The 27,085-nt window shown below is 39.8% G+C and overlaps 1 protein-coding gene across 9 annotated transcripts in view; it reads right to left on the reverse strand.

Annotated features, from left to right (window-relative positions):
- The window catches only part of CUX1 (cut like homeobox 1), a 264,508-nt gene that overhangs the window by 143,049 nt on the left and 94,374 nt on the right, over window positions 1–27,085 (reverse strand). For all 9 annotated transcript variants that reach the window (XM_030462583.1, XM_030462581.1, XM_030462584.1 and 6 more), the window contains exons 3-4: window positions 18,251–18,298; window positions 4,614–4,692 (exon numbers count right to left, since the gene is read on the reverse strand). In XM_030462583.1, the coding sequence (XP_030318443.1) occupies window positions 4,614–4,692; window positions 18,251–18,298 (127 nt within the window). The remainder of the gene's footprint in view (window positions 1–4,613; window positions 4,693–18,250; window positions 18,299–27,085) is intronic.

Here is a 27,085-nt window from a genome sequence, read left to right on the forward strand (position 1 = left end):
GGTATGTAAAAGCCTACACGGGCTTTCTACTATCAGGGCAGACATGAACCTTCATGCTTTCTGCTTAAGATTATGCTTTACAAAAAAATCCAAACAAGCCACATAGTGTATATAAATACAGCAACTTCATACACATTTATCACCTCCAGCATAAGCAGCACAAGATTTTGCAGGGTGGGGGAATCAAACCTGTTTTTTTCTTGCATCACCTTTAACCTCAGAACATTGATCAAATGCACTTTAAACAGAAGTCATCTCTTCACCCAAACAGCAACAAAAGCCTCCAGAGTCTTGCTAAATTGTAAATAACCACAAGCAAATGGAGTGACAGCAGTAACCACTTCATCTGACACTGCCATTAGCACGGGCTCTGTGGTGAAGGAAGGAAGCTCTCTTCATGGGTATGAACAAATTTTCATTTCTGCATTAAGCAGTAATGCCCTAACACTTATATTGTGCTTTAATGATTACTTATTTTCAAAGACGTTTGTGTTTCCTCAGCTAATCTGGAAAAAAGGAAGCTCTATGCAGGGCAGTTTGAATTTGCAAGGCTGAGCTGTGATTATATGTAAAGAAAACCAGCAAACTCCTACCCAACTAGCCTGCTCCCCATGGCAGGACATGCAATTTATGATCACGGATAAAGGAAAGAGAAAATTTCCACTCCAGCCATCCTTCATTGTTACTGCTTTTAATTGTTTTGACAGGGCACATTTTTATATCCATATATAAATAAAATTTCTTCTCTTTACCCTGTCATTTTATACTTTCTGTTGATAGCAGGGCCTCTGAGCTAAAAACCCACAGCATGCACATTATACAGCACCAGACTTCCAGCAAATCTGATCACAACAGAGACATGTGAAGAATCCCCAATAACAACACACACACATCCCCTCTTACACTGCCATTTAGCTTCTTGATGAGAAAATTCCCATTAAGCAGACACGAATCCTATTTATGGCTCAACCCTAGAAGGCTGCACAGCCCTCACCAAACTGAGAGCAAACACTGCAAGAATCTCCTGATTCTCAAACACGTAAATGCTGAAAAATCTCCATTTCTTTTTTCCTTTTTTAAGCTCTCAGCAGTTGAGTAAATGATACAGAATTAGTTTTTATAGGAGAACAGCCACAGAAGCCAAATTCAGTTTAATTGTTGCCAGATCAAGGTAGCAGATTTTCTGTCTAAAAGGCAGAATTGTTTCTTATTTGCCTACACAGGAACTGTGCTTAACAGGAGCAACACTGAAAACTGTGCAAATCCAGCAGTGGTATTGTGTGCTAATTGCACAGCAGTAAAGACACAGCATAAAGTGAAATTCTATTTAACCAGTTCATCCAGACAACTGTCATCTGGCATTCACTCTGGTTCTCTGCATTTTAACTTTTACTTGAAAAAAACAGCGAAGTTTTGTTTTAAAAGCAAGCAGTGAATAATCTTCCTTTTTATAAGAAAAATATTTAAATTTTAGTATTTTTAATGCTTAACTAATGCTTTAGAAAACCAGAATTATGAACACACTGTTTCTGCAAGGCAACCCCACTCCTCCAAATACCTAAGACAACAAAGCTTCGATTTTGCTTGAAGTATTTGCAAGATTGAGACCCTAGAAGGCAAAGGTGCTACCATAATACACTTATTTGATTAAAATAAAGAGAAATACATCTTGCACAGACAGGAGAAATCTTCCTCAAAATACAGACTCAACCTCCCTTTCCTTCAAAATAAATATATTCACATTATTTTTAAAGGTAAGTTGTGACAACCTTGTTGATTAGTGCAATTCATGTGGCAGCGTTCACTTTTCTCTAGCTCTCTACTGCATACTGAAAATAAGGCAATTAAATGAGAAAATTAATTCCATTAATTAGAAATGTTCAGTCTCAAGCAAGACAGAATGATGTGAGGGAGAATTATAACTCTATAAATGTACATAAACTGTAAATGTTTTCCTTGACGTGTACTTTCCTTTAGGAAGGATAAATTTTGCAGGACAAACCAGTGATAATGCTATATTAATGGTATGGTAAAGCTGGAGAGAGATATGAAAAGGTCTGTTTTATCTTTTAAAAAGAAAACCCCTCATGTATATAGGAAAATTTACAAGTAAAATACCACCTTTCCCATGAATTCCTTACTGGTGAGCCTGAGTGAAAACTCTGATCAAGTCAGGAAAGAAAATCATTAAACTTAGCTGAATCCATAAACCACCATAGCTAGAGTTTCAATACAGATCATTTTATAGTAAAATTAAAATAGAAGCCCTTTTTAATTATATAAAGTGTGCACGTTATTACTGAGGAGAGGACTACATGCTTTCCTCAAGAACCGTAAAATTGGCCACTGGGAATTAGACTTCAGCTGCAATTATTATATGGTGCTATAAAGGATATTGCAAGTCTGATAAAATTGCACCCTTGTCATGTAACAGCAATGCTTAATGCTAAACAACCACTCTGCAGCATTCCAGTCATAGCTTTCTCAAAACATCACAACTCCCATCTCACACTGAAACAAAAACATAACAGGATTTTGGAGCTAAAAGTATACCTAAATATTTGAAATACCAAATGGACAGGTCCATAGATATGTTGAGACACACAGAGGCAAAACAACACGTGATAAATGAATACCCATGGTCTTTTATAAAGGAAAGCCCTCCGTGGATGCATACCCAGTGTAAAAGACTATATATGATAAGGAAATAAAATTTTAAGCAATACAGTGGTGCCAAGTCCCTAACTGCACACTCCTAGCCCAGCCTTACCACGTTGTGACAAATACCAGTGCCAGCCATTCCTAGTGGCTGTTTTCTGTTTTGTTGCAGTATGCATTGTAAACAGTGAGTATTTGTAGCCTGCATACGGATACAGAAGACTGGCCAGGCTACTGCTCCACAACCTGGAATTTGCTTTTAGCAACATCAGGATGCTCCTCCTCTGCCTCTCAGGCCTGCAGATACAGCATGAGACTAAAACCTATAGATATTTCTAATCCCACAGACTCCACCACACTCACAATTTTGCCAGGCTGAATTTTTTACACGAAGTAAGAATCTCAAAGAAATATTTCTCTGACACATAAGATAAGGGCTGTGCAGGGGAAGGCTGGACAAGAGAGAGACTGTGGGGTGTGGAGGAAGGAGTGTAAATGTTGTTCTTGAAAATGAAGGAGAAAATTATTTCTCCTACAAAGAAGTACTGACAAAGTCCCCTCACCATTCAGATCCTCCAGCACGGGTGGGATCTATGCCCAAATGTCTCCCTAGGGCTTCAGTCTGACTTTGCTGTTGACTCAGCACTGGTAAGGCCACACCTTGAGTACTGTGTTCAGTTCTGGGCCCCTCAGTTCAAGAAGGATATCGAGGTCCTCGAACAGGTCCAAAGGAGGGCAACCAGGCTGGTGAAGGGACTCGAGCACAGGCCCTATGAGGAGAGGCTGAGGGAGCTGGGGGTGTTGAGAAGAGGAGAAGAGGAGGCTCAGGGGAGACCTCATTGCTCTCTTCAACTACCTGAAAGGAGGTTGGAGCCAGGGGGGGGTTGGGCTCTTTTCCAGGCAACTCTCAGTAAGACAAGAGGGCAGGGTCTTAAATTGTGCTGGGGGAAGTTAAGATTGGATATTAGAAAGAATTTTTTCACGGAAAGGGTGATCAGACATTGGAACGGGCTGCTTGGGGAGGTGGTGGACTCTTTGTCCCTGGAGACATTTAAAAAGCGACTCGATATGGCACTCAGTGCCATAGTCTAGTGACTGTGGCGGTAGTTGATCAAGGGTTGGACTCGATGATCTCTGAGGTCCCTTCCAACCCAGCCTATTCTGTGATTCTATGATTCTATGAATTCCCAGCACCTGTGATACTCTGCCAGGCTTCCAAAAAAAGGGGTTGTGCCAGAGAGCATGAAAAGGATCCCACACAGCTCTTGTTAGACACAATTCAGTCATGAAAAAACCCAGACCATTAGAAATGAAATCTACTTGGCCTCCCAAATTATGGCAGGGAATAAGCACCCTGGGCTGTGTTATAGAGATGGAGGGCTACAGCTTCTCTCCTTAACACTGACTGGGGCACTTGCAGGCTGCAGGTGTGGTGGGTACATTTCACAGAGGGGATTCCTTCACAAAACAGAGCAGTGAGAGCCCTGTCCCATGCCCACTCTGGTCATGCCAGTGCAAACTGCCAGCGCCCAGAAGCCAAACATAAAGGAAAGCAGAAAATAATAGAGGTTAAAGGCCTTTGAATAACATTTATGATCACACTTACACTGAGAAGAATTAAGAGTATAAACATTGCTATTTTTTGTTGAAGTTTCAAGATGCATCTTTTTTGTTAAAAATGTCAGAATCCTTGAATAAACAAATCACTGAGAAACACACAATATTGTGATGATATAAAATGATTCATACAAGTATTAAAATGAAAACACAACAAACAGTTTTAAGAGAAGTCATGAAATGTGCCTTAGTTATATTTCTTTCCATTAGAAATAATACTGGAGCATAATCAGTTTCAGAATAAACCACATTTACCTTATCAAAGGCAGAAAAAATGCCCAATAGCATTTGTGCTAATAAGCCATCAGTTTTGCAGAATGCAGAAATAATTTGCTTACCTGGAACATCAATTAATCTCTTATAAACATTCAAGAAGGCTGCCTCTGCTTCTTTGCTTCTTTTACCCAACGCATCAATCTAAAAGGGGTGATGAGAAAAGAAGGCTTTTAGATTTGTTCCAATACAACTCTTACAGGCAGAGCTATAAAAATAAAGGAATATATTTTATATAAAACAAGCAAATACATAAAAAGGGAATGCAAGTCTCCTGTGTACAGTTCTTATAGAAGCAGCCTTGTAAGAATATTTCTGGTATGTTTTTACTGAGAATAATTTAAAGTCCTGTTTCAGCACAATAGCAAGCACCAAAATTTTTATGAAGCCTACTGCCTATTGTGCTTCTTTACTTTAAATCTTTACAAAATGCACGGTGTATGCCAGACAGGTTCTCTTCTCAACAGCTGCTTTCCTTCAGTGGTTATAAAGATCTAACAGAATAAATGGGAACTGTGTGTACTTCTGATGTCCCACTCAGGCTGCACTGTGGCAAGTGCACTTTTCTATTATTTCCACTAAGCCTATGAGAGGATGAGAAGATGTACTTGTTGGACACCCTGTGATACAAAACAACTGTGAGTCTTCTCCATGCAAATAAGTTTTCTTATAAAGCTGAGGCACAGGCCCACAGTCTCCACTGCTTTGGACTCAAGAGTTCAAGTCAGGCTCCTCTGATGACCTTCTCTTTGTTTTTTCTTTTACAGACACAATACTAACCTGAGAAGGTGTCTGCCCACATGAGAGAAAATACTACCTCACAAAATATTGCTTTTCCTAAGATCTGTATTTTCATCATAAGCTTGGCTTTTGAAGGAAATGCAGTGATACAGCACTGAGAATAAAACACTTATTTCACATTTTTTTCTGAAAACTGTGTTTTCCTTTATGTATAAGAAAACAGAGTTACAATTACTAAATACTGACAAAACACAGCCAAATCAACCCAAGACTAGCTCCACTGAATTAACACTCCAAAGCAGAAAGAGAAAGAAAGAGAAAGAGGGAAGCCTGACACAGTTCTGCAGCAGCCTATTGAATTCAGGAAACCAAAGTATAGAGATTATCATCCCCATATTTTAATAAAAAGCAAGGAAGGATCTGAAGAAGTAGAGATCCACAGGCCAGATATCAATTCTTCTGTGCATTTGAAAAGCAGTTATTATTATGAAACCATTTAAAGGTGTGTACGTCAACATGTACTAAGAAAAGGAAGGTCCTGTCTGAAAAATGTCCTTGAATTCTTTCACGACGTTATTGATTTGGTAGATAAGGCAGAAACAATGGACAGAGTTTACTGTATCTGTATTTCAGGAAAGTATCTGATATTTTCTTCTATGGGAGGGAGATTTTGCAGAATCAGAGAGCGTGCTACCAGCCCAGCAGGCTGCAGGGTTTGCTGTGAGCTCAGGCACAGGAAGCAGAGGGTGCCAGGGAAAGGAAACCCTGCAGGGAGGAGGAGAGATAAGCAGGAGGGTGCTGTGGGGTCAGATTTGGTGCCACTTCTGTTTCCTTTGTACAAAAATGACTTGGGGAAGGGAAGGATTTTGGGAAGGGGAAAGGAAAAAAGCCGAGAATGTAGATTTTTAGAATCATGGAGAAGCAAAATGCAGAGGAGCAGAGCAAAGGAGCACCTCATGACTCCTATAGATGAGATTTGTGGCTGATAAGTAAACTTTTAGAGATCATTACAGACAGGATTAAGGCCAGAAAACCAAAGGACAAGGCCAGCTGTAGAAATTACACAGGAGCACAATGCACAACATATAAACCAACAAAAGATTCGAGGGGAGAAGTCAAGGAGGAAAGTAAGGACACTGGAAACATGTGCACAGCATTTGGCAGCAGCAATGAAATCTTGAGAGATATGGCAAGAGGTTGTGAAGAGAGAAGTTACTGCAACACAATACATGACTGTACTGAGAGAAACAAGCAAATTATTCTTCTGCTTATATCACCCCCCAATCTGGATTAATTCCTGTAGCTCGTTGGAGGTGTAACATGACTGAAACCTGACCTATTTGCAATTTATTCTTATCAATATTTTTTTTTCCCTTAAAGGCAGGTATTCAAAACATGATAAACAAGCAGAAGCTAAAATGATGGACATGGGGAGCAGGTATAAATTCCAAAAAAATGCTGGCCATGCTTCTCTTTTAGAGTTTACCAAGAAATGCTACAGAAAGGCACTGAAATCTCACAGGGGATGTGACGTGCTGGAGAGCAAGGGATTGATGGTTGTGAATAACCCATTTATTAATTTGAATTCAAGCAATCACAGATGGACTGACACTCATTAGGGAATGAGAACATCAGTAATTCGGTTAGAACATTTTCACACAAAGAGTATTTGAAATTAGAATATGGAACAAACTGCCAAAGGCAGAGAGAGGCACTGGGTACTGTAAATCAATGCCTGGGAGTTATCAGCCACCGTTTGAGAAGGGGTGAGAAAGGAGGAGGCAGCCATCAGAGAGACTTCTGCAGTTGAGATATTTCATGGGTACATAGAGACAGACTCTGAAGGCCAAAGCACACCATATGTTAGACTTCTGGACTTCAACGTTCCCACACACAATTTTCTCTCCCTATGCTGCTCAGCAGAATACAGCCAAATTTAAATCACTATTATTAAATAAATTAGCATTGCAGAAGTGATTCTGTGCTGTATTTTGAAAAATTCATTTGCCCATTTTATAGAAACTGAAGCGTTTAAAATGCTTGCATTGCTGTGAAATAACAGGATGGATCTGTTTTCCTGTTACAGTTTTTTCACATTTTAATAAAGAGAATCTGTACTTCTATTCTTCCTAAGTATTCCAAAAGGCATGGAGCACTGAAAGGAGATTGAAGACTTTCTAATGGAAACAGTTTGTAAGCCACAAAACTTGCTCCCCCTTTCTCCTCCAATTTAAAACCAAAATTCCAAATAAACCCATCAGGCAGAAGGATTTTTTTTTAAATGTTTTAGTTGTTAAAACATTGATTAATCTGTCTGGTTTAAGGTTCTTTTAAAAATGAGCACCACAACTATTCTGTATCTTAAAATAAAATTTAGAAGAAGCATCACAACAGCTTTAATGGAAAATTTAAAAAGAAAAAAAAAAAGCCACCTTCCACCTGCAAAAGGAAAAAAGGGATGAAAATTACACCAAAAACAGCAAAACAAAAGTGAAGTCCAAGAACAGAGGAAACAAATAGCTGAAATAACTGAAATGACATGAAGTAAGTATTTAAAAGCTCACTGAATACTCTTCAAACCTAAAGAAAAACTGGTTCAGGAACCAATGAAGATAAGCTGTGATCAGCTCACATGAAAACAGTTGAACTGCATTATAGAACTCTTGCTGAACATTTTTATTTGACTCTAAAAACTTCAGAGACCCTGTAAGAAGTCAACTTATAATTACACCAGCATAGTCCTGACATGAGCTTAGCTCCATATCTTAATTTATCTAAACCAGGCCCCATTATGTCTCCTCTGACTAGAAAGAAACAACAGTGACCTCTGTATTCCCCACCACCCCCATAAACATATGTTCACTTTTAAGTTTTGGCATCCTATTTGTCTTGATAATAGCACTGGCACTATACTGAGATAAGAGAAATGAGACAGGAGGAATCCTCCTCCTTAGCACACTCTTCATCTTGAAAATATCACCAGAGCTATGGAGGGACCTGCAGTGAGACATCACTTGGAGAGCAGTCCTCCCTTCATCCACCTTTTTTTTCCAGGTCAAGTGCTTTCCTGAGTTGTTGCTGGGGGTACCAAGTTCACCCCTGAGGCTGAATAACACCCTTCCCTATGTAATTACCCCTCTCTAACTTGCCTGTGAACACCTTCTTGATCTGCTCCCATTCTCCACTACCAGAACAACAACTGGTTGCCCAATCCTGCTGCCATGCTACCCCAGTAGCCCCAGCAGCCTATTTCAGGAATGTTTGGTGATAGACTGCTGTCTACTACACATGGCTGAAATCAAACTATCTTTAATGAAACCAGCAGTTCTATTTCCACAATTAGGTGAGCACCATAAATCTGTACACATGTGAGAGGAAGCTGCTGAATGCAATTTTTATCTGAAAAATGCCACTTTCCTGTTTTCAGCTATGTCCAGTCATGTTCAAAAAGATAAAACCAAGGTCTGTGGCTTCACTCTGGAATCTGTCACTCTATGGGTAAGAAATTTCAGCATTAAGGTCTGATGTATCCTGTCCCACAGAGCACCTGGATTCTGTGTTCAGGTTTGCAGACGTGGGATGCTCTTCTATATTGTGGTGGTGTCTCTTCCACTGCAGACAGACACCTGCACAACTGACTTTCTGATTCTGAAGATGAAACAGGAAGACAAAGCTCTTTGCAAAGAAGCTGGGACTGCCAGATGCCAGCACGTTCTGCATTGACACTTCAATTCTCTGTACTCACAGATATCAGCACATTAACACAGTTGCAGACCATGAGACCTGCACATGGCCAGGGTGTGTTTTTCCTGACAGATCAGCTGGGATCATTCAGCACTGCTGTGGTTTTCTTTTGTTTTAGGCATCTTGAAGACAGCTTCTTGGTGAAGGGATCCAATTGCTTTCTGTGTCTGTATGGAACTACCCAAGCTCTGGTGATTTACTTGCAGGAACAGCTAACTGCCTGTCCAGTGACTCAAACAGAAGTATTCACACATCTATGCTAAATATGGATTTTGTTGTACTAACTCTCCTACTCATCCTCCTTGTTGTTCAGTTGCAATTCTCAATCTCATTGGCCACTTCAAGATAAAAGGTGTCTTCTACTGTCCTGCACCCCATCTGAAATTAACTTATCAAGTAAAAATAAATTATTAAAAACAAATTATTCTTCTGTTCTGAATTTTAATAAATAGACACTCTTAAGGAGACAGCCATCCCCCTTCATTTGTACAGCTCCCTTACATATCTTTTCCTGCATTCTTTTGCATTGCAAAGTTTTTTATTTGTCTTCCAATTGCTTTGAGTTACCACAAATGCCACTAAGAATTGTAAGAAACATATCAAACAGAGGGAAAAGCATGATAACAACTCATTAATGCACCATGATTTTAAGGCATGCTGTATTCTTGAATAGTTGCCTTAGAATTAAATGGTGTTATAGCAAGCATTAGTAATGCCATGCAAAGGCATCAGTCTTCCTTTGAAGCCATTACAATAGAGCTTAGCTGCTCTTTCATATAAATCAGTACATCAGTTGCTAAGGTGGTGCACTGCAACAGCTCTCCAACACACTCTGGGAATGTGGATTAGGGAGCATGCAGGGCACACACACAGAGTTCCCTTGATCTCCCTGTCTTAATACCAACAGATATCTGTATTAATAAATTAATTAATAAGCACATAACATTCCACTTTTACGAATTAATAAAAACTTATCCGTTTTTTTGCAGCTGACAGAAGGAAAAAAAAAAAGAAGTAAAAATGCTATTTTTTGTTTCCTTAAATTAAAAAACTTTTTTTTAGGCAAAATCTAAATAAAATTATTCCTGTGCAGCTGCCTAAAGCATATGGTGTGTATTTTAGCTAGGCTATAAATTCTTTTAACAAAAATAAGGTGGATACAATACCAATCTGTTCAACAAAGCTGCCTGGGTGCAGTGAACAGGTAGGCCACCAGGGAAGAGCTTGAGAAGAGCATGCCTGCCTCACCAACCTGGTCCTTTAGCCTCAAGTTAAGATGAGAGCTTCAAGAGGGACTCAAATCCTACAGCTTTTCAATTCTGCTTCCCTCCACTGCGCAACAGCTGCAACCTTGAACCCTTGAAACCTTCTCTTCCTTTCATGCCCAGATAAATCCTGAGTTTCCCAGAGAAACAACGCTGCCATCCCCTGAGGAAAGCTCAGCTCCCTCTTTCTCACAGGACAGCTTCTTGTTGCTTTTCCAATCTTTGATCTTCCTTCCCAGTAAAACAGCCCAGCCCAACATGTGCCTCAAGATACTGACAGCAGAATGACAGCTTTGTTTAAATAGCTTTTACTGCTCACTTCCCTGCCCTCAGATCATTGCGACGGTGGCTCTGCTGGCATTGCTGAACCTGTCCTGGATCCTTTGATAACTTCTGTGTTTCCCTCCTCTTGCCTCTCTACACTTCTGAGCAGCATTTCTCAGTTCCTGCTCTCACTCGCCCCTAATCCATCCGTCAGGGAGGCACCAAACTGAGCAGCCCTGCTCTCCCCTCCTGCCTCAGGCCACGGGCTCCCAGCTTCTCTTGCCATCACACTGCTGTAGCATGATTCAGCTCCCTGGCTTGATGAAAAACTAAGCAATGAAGGAGAGGATGGATTTTTTTTTCCATCATGCCTGCAAACTGAACTGACTCATCTTGTGCGTTTGCAAGACTCAGCAGGAGGTGGGCAGCCAGAGCTGGGACAAGGACACTTGCCAGGGTCAGTCCCAGGTTGGCATGGATTGGGTGTGGCATGGAACCAGAGTGTCCAAAATGTGGGTGGCTAAAGTCAAAGTATCAAATCTTATGAAAACTTCCTTCCATAACTTTTCAGTCTTTATAGTATGAAAGTGTGTTACAAACTTTGATAATCTATAGATACTAGTTCACAGTATACACTGCAATGTAATGAGGTAAAAGAATTTTACTGGAGAGTTTGGTGTTGTTCATGCTTAAGTAAAACAAACTGAAGGCCAGCCTGGCCCTGGAAATAAGGACTTCACTTCATGGAAGAGCTGTCTGTGAAGGATAAATTATACCCCTGGAAAATCAAGATGATGCCAGCATCCAATCCCTCTAACACAGTAACCAAACCCTCCCAGTGTTTTTGGTGTCATAGACAACTCTAGCAAGACTGACTCCAGGGATACCTGGAGAAGGAAGCAGCAAGAATGCTGCAGAAAAATTGTTGATTTGCAAAGTTTTACTTGTATTAGCAATCAGAAGGCTGGATGGATAAGATCTGCTGCAGCCAGCCCAGCCACACTTGGTGTGGTAAAGTGGAGCAAGGAAGGAGAAAAGGCAGTGCCCCTGCCAGGGCAAAGCAGCCTGTGAAATTCTACATCACCTCCACCTTCCCAGAAGGAGAAGGATCTCCACAGCAGAGTGAGTGCTTTCACCTGCCCATCAGCCTCTCCTGCCTCTGTGAACAGTGACCTAGAACCCATAATCACTCTTCTCCCTTATGGATGATCCAAGCTTTTGTTTATGTATTTTTAAAAAATAGGGCAGAGGAATCCCTGCAAGAATGAGCTCATTAACTGGCTTTGTGCAAAATCCACCTGCACATCAATACCAAAAGGTAGCCTTGCACTAATATTTAACGCTGAGCTTCCCCTCTTGCTTCTCTATTATAACAAAGCAAGACCAGGCTTGTATAGAGCCTCACAGTAATTTTGTAATAAATACAGAAATAATTCTGCATTTGGAGGAACAGGAACTGGATGGATAATGACACTCGGCAGAACACCGCACCCAGCACAGCCCTCCCATCCCCATTCCTTCCAGCATACTTCAAGCTCTCTTTTTTTAAAAGGATGAGAAGATACTCCTGACACTGTGAACTGAAACAGTGCTGCCTGTCTGAATTTTGCATAAATAGTTTCCCACCACTGTTAGCATTTCACCCAAATGTGTGGCAGCAGCATAACAGGCCTTAATATAGACAGCCCACCAGCTGCCAACAGAAATTTCAGCACTTTGTCAATTATATAAAAATAAGAGGATTTGGGCTGATCCTTCCCAAAGTTACCAGAGTAGTAACTGCTATCTCAGTACAACTTGCTTGCACACTGGATGAGATGGAGATAAACCTGCAAGAGCTTAAAAAACCCACAGTGCCTACTGATTGCTTTTGGTGGTATACAGTAGTTTGGACCTTGCCTGTTGCTGAAGCTTGTCCCGGGAAGGTATCAATATGGGAAGTAAGGTACATACAGGAGAGGCTCTGTCTGAGAGCTTCTACAGTTCTGCCCATCAGTCTGGACTTAAGTTCTCTTCTCTCAGGGCTGTTTTTGCCCGAGCACTCTGCAGCTCAGTGCCAGCAGCAGACTTCCTACATGCTGATCAGAGAGCCCATCTGCCTTTGAGATGCTGAAGTATATTTAAATCATCTTCCTGAGGAAAGATCTTGTTTAAACTGCAATCAAGCCAGCCAAAAATAAATAAATAATCATTTACACACTTGTGTAAACAAAGAAATGAAACCTGCTAGGCTGCTGTTACCCCAAAAGCATGCTGTGCACCTCTCTCCCTTCCCTGCTCAGCACTGGGAAACAAATAGAGAAAAAGCACAAAACCCTCCCTGTGCTCCTTTTATACAAAGGAAATTACCCACCACCCACAGCCCGAGAAGTGGACGTTAAATGAAAACAATTACCCACCCAAAAAAATGTTAGATTTACTCCGTTTTGTTACACGGAGTGGCTTCATGGGACTTTCACTGAAAAGCAGGGAAGCTCTGGGCCTGAATCAGTGCAACACGAGCTCTGGATTTTGATGTATGCTGTTGACTTCCCCAACACAGAGCAATTTGTAATAGCTTTGCCACGCTGTTGTTTTCAAAGCTCCTGCTACATCACAAGCATTTATTTCTGACCACAAAATTACATTTATTCAACAGAAAGCAGCTCAGGGTCTTTAAGAGGTTAACTTCTGGAGTGCTTGGCTGCTCTCCAGCCTCTGTACTAGAATCAGTGCTAACGCAACAGCACACAACAGCACCCAGGCAAGCCGTGATTAATAGAGTGCTGAATACACTGCTTTCCACATACACACACTTTTCATTCCCTTGCTTCCATAGATCATGGACTTATCCTCAAAATATCTGACTGAAATTGAATTTGGCTTCTCTCTCAACCGTTCATTTCCTATGTTATGCAAGGTTATATCCTTTTCTGCATGAGCAGAACCAAACCAGCTGCAGCTTTTGAGAAGAAAATGTGTTTTCAATTATGAAGCTGGCCTGAATATTGAACCACAGTTCTACTGCTACTCTAATTGAGCCATCATGGAGTGAACCTACAGGAAAGAAATTGTATTAATTAGGTTTGTAAATTTAACATAAGGAAATTCAAGGGGGGGAAATAAAAAAACATTAAAAAATAGATTTTTATCAGCTCAGGAGCACTCCTTCAAAATGCAGAAGGAAAAGTAGGTCTGAAGTTGTTTAGGCACACATATTATTAGAGTAGTCCTTCAGAGGCATGATTAGTAGTTCCAGCACACCGAACTGATCTTCAGCTTCTGTTGTCTGCATATAGAAAATTATTAAATTACTCTGCTGACCAAAGTAATAGCTTAAAGAGCAATTCAGCTAAATGGGGAGCCAGAGTGGTCTCATCAGACTGGCAGTACCCTTCGAAGCACATGCTTCGTGTGTAGAATATGAGAAACAATTTTCACAGAAATAAAAGTCCAGAGTGGTGTTCTGGAGTATGTGCCTTCAAGGGTTCTCAAAATGAGGGATTACTGCATTACTGTTGGACAGTACTCTTATGCCACATGAAAAGAATGCTAATGACCTCAGGAAATCCTTTCCCAGCCTTAAAATATCTAGTTGATGACTTCACAAATATGGATTCCAACATTAGATTTCCATACCACAACCTTAGTTCTGTAAATTAATATAGCCCAAGAATACAACTTCAAAACTTTTTTCTCTTTTTTTTTTCTTTTTCCCTAAGATCTCATGTACAAATACCCATCCACTGATGTAAAGATGATGAAATGACCTGTTCAGAACACAGCTTATTTAGATAGCTGCTTGAGGGAGTGAGTGCCTTGCCAACTTCCAAATGATATATAATCATTTTATGATTGAACCATAAAGCTCTTCAGTGTTCTCTGTTTCTATCCTGTATTTAGAACAGCATATGGTGAGCAAACCATTAATAAGCTGCATCCTCAGGTTAACAGTAAGTAAAATAAAAAAGAAGATCTGTAAGAGAAAAAATACAGGAATTTTACACCTCTTAAATTAATGACTTTAACTGGTTTGCTCACAACAGCCTGTTCACACCATCCAGACTTCAAATTGCTTAGAAAAGTTACCCACAAAAATCAAAATATCATCAGCTTTGAATTAGACACAATGTGCTGAGCATGTTAAAAAAAATGAACAAACAAGAAAAAATGCAAATTTTCATTAAAATATTAAATAAGGAAGAAGTACCATCATAAAATTATACTCTTATGATGAATTAATAGGGTCCCACATTTTAGTAGGAATGCATTTTAACATTTGTAGTATGCTAAACTCCATTTCATAATGCTTTTACTTTAATTGCCATCATAAACAATCCAGTTACTTAAAGCACTGAGATCTATACAAAAAAAAGTTATTTCCAGCTACTAATGGAAACTGTGCATTTGATAACAATTTTCATCTGAATGAACAAGATATCCACAGAATACAGAATGTTCTGGTTTGGGTTTTTTTTATTTATAAATTCCTGTTATACAAAGGGAAAATACTGGGTGGAGGGCAGGGTGGGGAGTATCAATATCAATGTTCAAACTGAAAAGAAAAACAGGCTAAAGTGACCTGTGGATTTATTTTAAAAAGTGAACTAGCTGCAGGTTTACAAGCATATGTCCCATAAAACATGCTTGGGAGGATATTTAAATATGTGAGCTTAAGTTAACCTCTCTCCAAGTCACGTCAGGCTCGCCGAGGGTACAGTTCAAGGACAGTTTAAGTCAACCTAAGCTGGCACAGTTGCACTTCTCCTGCCCTTGGCTTTGCTCTCCTGGCCTCTCCCCTGCCCAGCAGGAGCCTACAGCGAGCTGCTTCAGCAAACCAACCTGGCAGAAATTTAAGCCAGAAAAAAAAGAGGAAAAAATAAAGGTCACCGTGGGATCATAGCAGCAAAAGTGCTGAAGCAAGGCAGGAGGTGGGGAGCCAGTCCTGAGGTAGGCAGGAACCCAGATATATCCATGTAAAGCTACTTAAATACCTTTGTTTGCTAGGGAGCTGCCTGCCCCTTCTGATCTTCTGGCCCTCCCTGGTGCCCAGAGCCCCGTGGAGCACCCATCCTACATGGGATTTGCAAAAGCCCTCTTCCCTTCTAAAGTCAAACTATAATTTAGTATTACTTGGAAATCCTAAAGCACCTACTTAGTTCTGTCATTAGGGATCAAGAAAGAGATGGGGCAATAGCAGTAGGGGTGGAGATGGAAGTCAGAAGTAAAAAATGTGGTGGAGATGGTAAACAATGAAGCTACATCATGCAAGAATTATTCTACCCAGCTTCTGCAGGAGAAACTGGTGAGAAGGTGGTGGTGCTCCAGAGCTCAGTAATGCCATCCAAAAAGCCTACAGCAGTGTCAACCAGAGCATTCCTATGGCATTCCCCACCAGCACCTCAAGGACACTTTGTCTAGCAGAAAGGACTCTAGAAAGCATTTATTTTCAGCACTTCTGTTCTCACCTCTGATCCATTTACTTCTGTTGACTTTTGTTTTGTTTTTTTTAATCTCCTAGGCTGGGTCTGAAAACAATTCTTTCTAGTAGGAGCAGGGAACCTCTTGTGATCAGATCACTCCCTGTTCCTTCTTCCTGCTCATGTCCCAAAGTATTTGTATTGCATAACCAAAAGGTCCCTCTGCCACCACCTCCCAGGACATTATCTAACAGGTAAAATTCATGCTAGGGCAGTGATCCTACAGAGCTTATGGGGTGGGTACCTGCCCCCAAATACACTGCTTGCCGAGCTATCTTGAGGGAGCATCTCCAGAGGATGAAATGCAGAAGTCTATATGCTTAGCACAGTTTGTTCTACTGCCTGGAGCACTCATCTCATGATTTTTCATAAAGTCAACCTTAACAATAAACAGAGATCACATCTATACACTAAACAACAAAATGTATCTCAAGAGAGCAGGCTAATATTCTGGGTATTTTGATTTGTCTCCAAAACAAGATACAGTAATTGTATCCATAACCAAATACCACAATTCATAGTTTAATGTTCTGCATTTACGTAGTCAATCATGATTAATTCAGGGGTTTTTAGGCTTCTAAAATCCTGGCTAGATTAGGGAGACTGGAATCACTGGCTAAGAGATTCAGCAGCACAATCTTGTAATGTATTCATGCTTCATTTATGTAAGAGGGGATTTCTACCAACAAATTTTACCCTTGTAATTATTGAGATTGAATTTATACCAACATAAACTTCACTTTTACAATAGTGAAGGAAAACTACTGTAAGGGAATGTGAGAGCAATACCAATGTGAGAGCAATGCCAGTGAGCTATCTCTGACAGTCAAGATCTAATGGGAGAATCTTCCTTCACTGTAGCCAGATTTGGATTTATGAGCCTTACTTGATCCTCAGACATTTCCTTCATTAAAGAACAGTGCTGAAAGCACACATACACATTTCAGTCAGTACTCTGCAAGCTTGAAAGTAAAGTGAAAAGGTTTTAAGAGCACTGCAATCCACTCGGAGCAATTTTGAAGTGTAAATTTCCATTGGCAAACAGACTCACACAAGTCATTCTTTGTTCTCACAAATTACTATTAGATACATCAAGGACAAAGTTGTCCTGCTTATTTATTTATTTATAGGAATGTTTGGGAAATTGTATTCTAAAATAAAAAAAAAATATTAGACTGCTTTTAACATGAGGAATTATTGCCTGTTCAGGATACATGTTTAGCAGATGCACAAGTAATCAGAAATCCAACTCTCACTACATGTAATGGGAGTTGTGCACCTCATTCCCTACACAGAGCTCTGAAAACAAGTTCCTGCATTTCCCTGTGCTCTGATGGGAACTACAATGGCAAAAAATCAGCCAACAATTTACAGACTGAGAAAGTAAAAAGTGTTGCTGCTTTAACACAGTGAACTTTGAGAGCAGAGCTCTACAGTGTGTAACAAAGTGTGAGCTAAAACCTAAATCTGCCACCTCACACAGACACTGATCTTTAAAAGGGAAAATATAATTTGCAAACTTCATACAATGCACTTTCCTCCAGGCAGTACAACAGCTCCCATCTGGCCTGAGCACTCACGTGATGTGAGTGCTCCATTGCTGTCCACAATTAAAATGTAAAATTCTCTAGTTGGCCCAGCTGCCTTTTGCCATAGAAATTCTTCAAAATAACACCAGTTGGCTTTTAAACTTGTGATCACTCTAATCATGTGTTTCTTAGTGGAGTGGTGTGAAGAAAAATCAAACTGAGAGCCAGCACCAGAGCTGTTAATGCTTTCTGTTGGCTTTCCAACAGACACCTGCCATCTTAAGGTTTTCCATCAAGCCCTCTAGAATGCAAATGTTTCACAGATGAAAAGGTTTACAGTAAAAACTATTTGTAGTATCATCCTATTTTTGTAGATGTGCATTAAATTGCATTTGTTAGATGTTCAAACCACCAAGTCACTGAGGCATGGTGAGTTGGCATGTGCCACCTGAGTCACTGCAAGGGAAAGCTTCTGCTCAGGTATGCTGAATGCAGAGTGATTTGACCAGTTTAGCTTGTCCAGCACAAATCCAAAGTATCACACACATACCCTGCACACAGCAAAACACAGAAGGGCTGAACCCCTGCAATGCTGGCTGCTCAAGGGCTCTGCACCCACCCGGCCACGCTGAAAAAATGCCAGCACACCAGACTCAGGTGAAGCAATATCAAAAGCCCCATGAGAAGCATAAGCTCTTACCTCTCCCTGGAAACTCTTCAGTAATGGAGCTACCTGTTTGCGCAGGTCCTAGAAGAGAGAAAGGAGATATTTCATCAGAAAAATCTGAAAGGACAAGTCATGCTGCAGTTTTTCCTAACGCTGTTTCAGTTCTGAAAAGCTACGTCAAACCCGATTGCATTTGGTGGGAGCTTTGGTTAAAATAGAAGTATACTTAGAATTAATTTTGAACAAGTCTGCATTTCCAGTTTGACATACACCTGTCTCTGTTGCAAACAGTATTAATTAACAAAACTGCAGTGAAGTTGGGTAAGCACTGAATGCCTTCAATCTCATAATTCAGCTGAAACATTAATGCGATTATAAGTAAATGCCTCTATCTACCTAAACAGCAGCTACACCTCTGAACTTATGCCAAAGAAATTTCCACAAATGGAAGGCAGGCTTAAAGGATGACTTTGGACCATCATCCCAAGCACAAGTGTTGCCATTTTGTATAAGGTCTCATTTATTTATTTTGTCCAGAGTGCTCTGGCTTCAGCCATCAGAGAACTGCAGACAGCCAGACTGAAGAAGAGTGAATTATTTATTGGTTTCTGTGTAACTTGAAATTTGTTTAGAATTGGAACACAGTGCTACAGAAATCATTAAAATATTGCCCACAGAATCACTCGAAAAGGTTATACCATATTTTTACTTAGCAACCAAGATTATTTAGGACAACAGAGCTGTTGCTCTTGCATAAAATTCTCAGTGGCTCTTCTTTTAACCTTGTTTGGGTCTGATTCACTTACAAATTCTCATAATTCTTATTATGTGCATGCCTGAAGAATAAAATCCTGTAACTTTGCAGAGGACACTGTATTATTCATGTGCAGCCATGAAGCTGGACTCCTATTTTTGCTGTGGTACTTCACTGACAAGGCACAAGCAACAGCTTCATAGTACACTTACAGCTAGAAATAAATCTGTGAAGTATAAAACTGATGCAGTACCCAGGAAGAAATTGGATTTCATGCCCTTAGAGATTTTCAAGGCACAGCTGACCAGACCTAGCGTGGGTACTGAAGACCCATTTTTAAGGGCCAGGTGAGATCTAGTCAGGCTTTGAACGTTCTGTCCAACCATGAGTACTATGATGTTCTGCAAATAGTGCTCACAACTGAGACAGTCATGAACTGTTCTAGTTACCATGGAATCTTAGTAGCTTCACACAGTCCCTTTGCTACCCTGACCCTCATGAAAAAGGTCATAAAGAGGTCTTTGAAGTTATTTTCTTACTCTAAAAAGGGTCTGTTGAAGCCTCGGGCCTTTTAGAAAAGAAGGTGACCTTAATAAGTTGGGAAATTCTCTTTTCTGATGTATTCAGTTTTACATCTAGAGTCATGCAACATATTAGAAATTAAACCACTACCAAAACACCCTCAGCCCCAGATTTAATCTGATTTTCTTGAAGGAACAGTAGGCTTTTGAGAGAAGTGATTTTTGTCATTTAAATGACAAGTCATGCACAGAGCTGAAGTATCAGGAGTTCTCCCACTCCCTAAGAAATGGCTTAGGGGGCCAAAGGCAAATGAAGCTATCAAAGACAAATGATCAGCCAAATTTCACTTCTTACATGATTACTGCACTAACATACAGCTAATCCCTACCAAGCTAAGGATAATGTTGTAGCTTTACAGCCTTGCTCTTCAACAGCAAATCAAACCAGCACTTCTGTTCTTAGACCAAGCCACCTCATTGTTTCCTGGTATTTTTTGCTGTCTGTTTTAGAACAGAAAAAGGTTAGACACTGTCCTTGTGTATCATCAACATGTACAAATTACACCTCTACCAAAGCAAATTGCCAGCCTGAGCAGCTTTTCTCCACTTCCTTAACTACTCTGGGAGATCAGAGGGCTGTGCACATTTTATAACATGTTTCTTTGTAACCTTTTGTTTCTATGATGATGATGATGATGATGATGATGATGACATTGAAAAAAGTAACAATAACTATTGATGGTAAAAGAAATGCCTACATTCAGGGCCAAAATCTAACAGGCTGTGTTAACACAGTGAAATTACAAATAGAGACATTGGATTTACAGCCAGGCTACTGACACCCTTTTCAACTTTATAAAATCAGGAAAAATTGTACCATCCAAGCAAAGCCACATTTCTTGAAATGAAAATCTCAGCTGATAGGAAATCATCCTGGTACTGCCTCTGAATTTACTGACTGGTTTGGAGCCAGCCAGCAAACTGAGGTCAAAACTGCAAGCAGAAATAGAGGAGATCTAATTCCAGGCCAGCCCCAAGTCTCTTACTTACATGACTCTCAGGAGCAGGGCATTGCTCCCACTGCCTCAGCATCAGAAATCACCCCAGGTACACAAAGCACTGCAATGACATGCAGTGAAATAAAGCAAAGCCAGCTGTGGAGGCAGGGGACCATAAGCCCTGCTCCTCTTTGTGTGCATGGAGAGCTCTAGACAAGAGCCTGCTATTGAACTGCATCATTTGCCATGTGCTAACTTTCAAAAGACAGGATTGCCAGGACTTTTTATTTCATGATATAAAATATGTCAGGACTTTGCCTTCAAATTAATCTTTACTGAGAGATGTTGTTTGCTGTTTATAGCAGAGGGAGAGAAGCAGGGTAAGGAAAGGGAATAGAAGGGGCATCCCAGAGCCAAGAAAACAGTTGGTCATGGGAAAAGGCTTTCAAGTACAAAATCTGATTCCCACACATCTTTCATTTATCAAACTCAGGATCCTAAACACTCATCCCAGCAATCAAAACGTTACCAAGCAAAATTTGTGCCATAATGGGAAAACATGTCAAGCTTGATTTAGACAGCAGGTTTTCTTGTTGGCAAAACTGTGTTTTAAACATTGCATGATAGAGGAGAATGCAGCTCCAAGTGATTCAGTCCCACTGGCAAGCAATTGGTTTTACCACAGTGATCATTCCAGGGCAATCCTGGGACATGCTGATCATTAGAGCAAACAGTTTAACAGGGTAAAATGCTTTGACAACTTGAAATCTTAGCAATAACTTGAAATCTGTTGCAGCTGAATAGCAGAGACAGAGCATCCCACTTCCATTATCTTCGCAGATTAAACAGGCTAAAAAAAGGAATTTGCAGGGAATTTGCTCCAGTATTTTAAATGCAACCAAATATGCCACACAGGTCTGTGGATAAATGACACACACCATAGCAAAAGGCATAAACACCTTCACACAGTTTTTTGATTTCTCCTCTCCCTTCCTCCCCTCCTTGGAAAGCACTTATAGGCTACTTTTATAATGCCTTCCTTGGCTAAAATGCATCAAAACTTGAGACAGCTCACAACAAAAGGGAAATAAAAATAAACAGAAGTCAGGAATACATACAAGTCACCAGCTAAAGCTGCTGGTGAGATTTATTTTTGGCATTTTGGAAGAACTGCTAATCAGACTTTGTCTCAAAATATTACACTAACATAAAATAGGATTTTACCTTCTCTGCACTAAACTGAACAGAAAGGACGTTCAGCTCAGACCCAGGGGAATCTGTAATGTTGGTTAGCAAGGACACTATGTGATTTATTATCTGTTTAAAGTGTAGTGGCCTTTACTGCCTGGGCTGTGATCAAAACAGGAAAAGCAACCAACTCCATCACTCACATACAGCTAGCAAATCATTGTGATCAAGCAGAACAGCTAAAAAGGCTACAAGCAATTGAACATTAAAAAAAATTATAATTTATCAACACAAATGCACTGAAATATTTGAGTACTCCTATACAATCACATTATTAGCCTATTTTTTCATGCCATCTAAACATGTATGCTGGTGATTTATTAGGGTAGAGCAGTTTTCTGAAAAAGGCTCTATCACAGCCAAACCCAATATCTGAAGTAGAGATTATGAATTAGGATGCTGTATCATTACCTGAATCAAATCTGATGGCTGAAAGCTAATATAGCATTTTCCCTTTACAAAAGTATAAACAATGACTTTGTATTTTGATCAAGTACACAATGAAATGTGAATCCAAGTAATTTTTAACTCCCTTTCCATTCTCATCAGAAATAATTTTATGGAAAATAAACCAAGAATGCATCTATGGTAAAAATCTGGGCAACAAATGCATCTTCCTGAAAACTAAACTACATTATTTATCTATCACTACCTTAATACACTGTGCACAGTAAAAAGAACATATAAATGACCAGGCTACCAACACTGTATTCGTAATTTACTTGAGGTCTGAAATTACACAGCACCTTCTGATCTCCTCAGGAGCTGCTCCATCTCATTTACCCCCAAAATGCTTATCTCAAATGTCACAACAAAAGCCCTATGACCCTGCTTTGATAAAGTGGTCTGGGCAAGGCTAAGCTTCACCTATACACCTTCATCATCTACAGAAGAATTATGCTCTTGTAAAATAAAACAAAGGGAAAAAAATGGGGAAACATTCTTTCGCATCCCTCCTGTGCCACATTTCCTATGATTTGTCCTATATATCCTCTGCTTGAGACACACACTGGCTGCTGAATGTCACTATGTCTGGCAGAGAAATCATGAGAAGCAGCCCACTTGTATCAGCATTGGTGACATCATTAGTTCAGCTGTCACAACCTATTTTTGAGCTGCCTTATCACCAGCGAGATGCTACGGCTTTCCTGCTCTCTTACCCTTTCACATTTCCTTCCTTCTTAGTCCCCAAGTAATAAGGAACTAACAAGTGGCCCTCTGCTCAAAATTGGCAGGGCTGAACGTCAGGACTCTAGGTACTTCCTTATAAAAACTTCCAAAACAACCCCAAAACAACCCAGAACAAACCCCAATATATACTGACTGTGTGGGAAGGTATTTTTCAGTTCAATCCACACTTCAAAAAGAAAGAGCACGACCTCAAGAGGAACTCCCATGTCAAAAACAGGCAGCCAGGTTGAGGCCTCTCCTTCAAGAGGGAGTGTGCTGGTTTGATGGTTTGATGGATGTTTGTCTGTGTACCCTCAGAGGCAGAGCTCCATACACTTTGTCCACACAGCTATTATCTCAATAAAGTTGTTGAGCTTCTCTCTCATATAAATACAGGTGAAAGCAGGAGAGGTAAAAAGCAGCCAAGCATGAAGGATTTGGGAAGAACGCTGGCATCAACTTCTGAGGTGTGTTTGATTATTATATACTTCAAGGACACAACTTGTCACTGTGAAAGACAGAAATCAGCAAGTTAACTATAATTAATAGTAAGCAGTTCTGCTGGGTAATTAGAGACAGCCAGCAAGCATATATGCTTCAACCTGCTATGGGTAAACTGGTCACCAAACTGGGATCAGGTGCTCACCTACCAATACCTACAGTTGTAAATATCTCTTTGCACCCACAATTATGAAAAAAAAAATATAATCTGCAGTTTTTCCACCAGAGATCCTGGGCACATGTTATTACAGGAGTACTAAGGGAAAAATTTAAATCTTTATGTTTAATTAGTTCAAGCAAGCTCCACTTTCTTTGCTACAAAAGATATGAAACTGAAATCACAAATAGTTGTCCAAACAGGAATTTTACAGTAGCTTAGATGACTTCTTTCATTCCTAAAATCTAAGGCAAATTACATCATATGAGCAAACAATTTATTGCTCAATTTACACTGTGATTTAATGAGATATAAAACCTATTATTGCTTAAGGCTGCTAAGTATTTACTTGCAATCTGATCATTAAAGAATGAATCATGATGTTATCAATTTTCTATGATATTTTTAGTTATTTCAATACACTAACATACCAGCATTTGCTCTGCACCAAAAAAAATCTTTTAAGTTACATTTATAGATGTGTTGCAACCAAGCACAATGATAAATAAAAAATCTTGATTTACAGTAGCAAAATGTACACCCACAGTACTTTCTGAAATATTTCATCTCACAGATCTTGTGCAAATTCCATTAGCTTTAATTATTTATTAGCAGTAGATTTAGATTACTGTTCTTGACCTATTTTTCAGTGTATGGACCCACCCAGCAAGAAGTGAAAAAATACTCCATTTGTGAAAGGCTGATTTAGTCAGAGTAGACTTTAGCTTGAAGTAGAATATTAAACAAAAACACCATGCAGGGGGGGAAGCTTGCACTTCATTTTTGGGGTTGGACTTTTGGGGTTGGATCTTTCGTGGTCCCTTCCAACTCCGAATGTTCTGTGACTCTCTGATTCTGTGATTCAGAAAGGTTATGAAGTGGGGCATAAGCCTACAGAATTAACACTAAAAAGAAATTACCTAAAAAGAGAGGAATTTTTGTTATTTAACCACCTCAGACCACTTTGCAAAATTAAAGCCACATGACAATCCCAGAAGGAAGTGAGTGTTGACAGCAGACACAGAAATGTCAAGATTTGTGGAAATAGCCTTGTTTCTACCAAACTTTGTAGACCACATAGGTCCTAAAAAGCCATGGGGAAGCAATTGTAGATTTGGAGCTGGTCCTATGCTCCCTTTCAGTGGTGAGAAGGCAATTCTGTGCTCTTCCCAAGCACAAGAAAAATGGAGCATCTGTGAAGGTGTCTACTTGCCACATGTCCTTGGGTCTGGCACTTTCCTTTCAATGGAACTACTCACTTGAGCCAGGCTTAATGGAATCCTCTTACAGCTTCTTCCAAGTTAAAATAAACAAAAAGCTAACTAGTTTATTCTGTGCCTATGTATAAACAGAATGGTTAATTTCACAAGTGTTTAACAAAATCAACAGTGCATAAGAAGGGTTGCTCCCATGTATATGTATGTCTATGTATATATACACACACATACACAAGGTATAATAGAAAAAGAATTGTTAGCTACCTTTAAAAATTAATTTAGTGAACTATGCTTTTCAGAATGATGTTAAAACCTTGCTGTCATTTGTAGAACAGCAAGTTAATGTTGGCTAGAAAAGACACTGAACAGAAACAATTCAGAACTTAAAACCTAGAGTTGCTAGGAAACAGAAAAAGAATCAATTAAAACAAAAATTATTCAAGTAGAACTTTGGAAGGAGATAATTCTAATGAAATAAAAGCCTGGTCACTCACATTCCAGTAGGTGAAAAAAAAAACTTAACAGCTCACCAATACAGAGAAAAAATCAAGCATAATTTTAGCAAACATATTAATTTAAAATGCTACATACTGGCTCATGGCTGCATGGAGATTTTTCCTCCTGCTAACAGTCTGTCCTGCACTCTTGTTAAAGCCTGTAGCCCCTGCTGAAGGCTGCAGGTGACACCAAATACTCCATGAGACCCTTGTCACAGGAAAAGCCACATCCCTATCATGCCAGGCCAGCAGGATTACTTCTTTATGTAATAAACCCCCATTTGATTAGCCAAATAAATATTTCAAAATCTTTGAAGTGCTCTGTCCTTGCCAGCAGAATAACCACACATGAGCAAAACCCAGGAATCACTGGGGCATAAGCCAGTTTGTCTGCATATAGAAAAAAAAATTAGTTACTTGGTATGGAAGCTTTGTTTAAGTACCTGCAGATTTTATGAGATGAGTACATTGGCCCAATAAAGCTGAAAGCAAGCTGACCACTCAGTTGTGCACCCCAATAAATAGCCTCACCTCCATTTATCAAGTTTTAACCAGAACTGCTCTGTCCCTCCAAAAACTCCATGTGGTTCCACAAGCTCTCTGCCCCTGTAGTTGAAGTTTCCAGTGACAAAGGTCCTGAACACTCCTCCCAAACCACATCTTGCAGGATCTTTCTCCATCCACTATAGTGTCTCATTTTCCACTTTGAAAGTCTACAGAGAAAGAGTTCACAATGCTTCCCTGGTTATTCAGAATTACAGCCTGCAGAACAGAGGTTTCTCTTCCATGTAAACTGGGGAACTTCTGAAAAAAAGGTAATTATTATGAGTCTTAAAAATTAATGTGTCTAATGAGAAGCTAATGAGATGGGCCATGACTGCAGAAAATGCACCTAAGTACTGTGGTCCAATTACACCACCAGTTCAAACACAGACTAATGCTTCAGATGGTGGATTTAAAAATAAGAATATTTAATGTGAAACCATAATTGCACCTGTAATTTTCCATATTCCCTCCAAACAAGCAGAGCTGTGTCTGAATTGGTGTGCACCCTACTTCTGTGCTCAGTCTTGCCTTCTTGGATGATGAAATCAGAAACCTGGGTGCCCATCTGGGAAGGCTGAGCTCATGAGATCTGGATTTCTCCTCAGTCTCAAGGAAAGGATGGATAGGACCATTAAATAATTCATTTCAATGTACAGGAATTATTTAGGAAAAGTGACAGTACTAAAAAACATTTGTGTTTAGAAACACATTACTGGTCAAGTGGAAAAATTTCCAAAATGCAAGCTTTGAAATCAGGTTAGATTTCCAAGAAGAATAATTCTGTGTTAAATATAATAATAAAGAACCATGCTTCATCCTCACAGGTCCTTACAGACTATGTACATCAGAGAGACATCAGATATTGCAAAATTGTATTCCCTACTTATCTCTCAAATAGAGGTTAAAAATCTAGCTGTGAACAAACTGTGCATTAATCACACTCTGACATACCTGCATGTAAGAGCACAGGTGTATTTACTGATTTATATCATTACAATTACACTTTTTCTATGATTCTAATGCAAGAAAACCCAATACTAAGCAATCCCCTAATCATCTTTTTGTAAGACTTGCTCAATCTTGGTCCTGTTCATTCAGTTTTACTCAGAAGCCAATTGCTCTTACAGAAAAGTTGTTTCAGAAGGCTCAGTGCAAAAAGCATCTACTGCCTTGCAAATCCACACCTGTTAAAACTCTTGTGACCATCCCCTTTGCTATCTTTATGTTCTTTGAGACCTGTTCTGTCCAAGGAGTTGCTG

The sequence above is a fragment of the Calypte anna genome, chromosome 19 (assembly GCF_003957555.1).
Source record: "Calypte anna isolate BGI_N300 chromosome 19, bCalAnn1_v1.p, whole genome shotgun sequence".
Taxonomy (NCBI): Eukaryota; Metazoa; Chordata; class Aves; order Apodiformes; family Trochilidae; genus Calypte; species Calypte anna.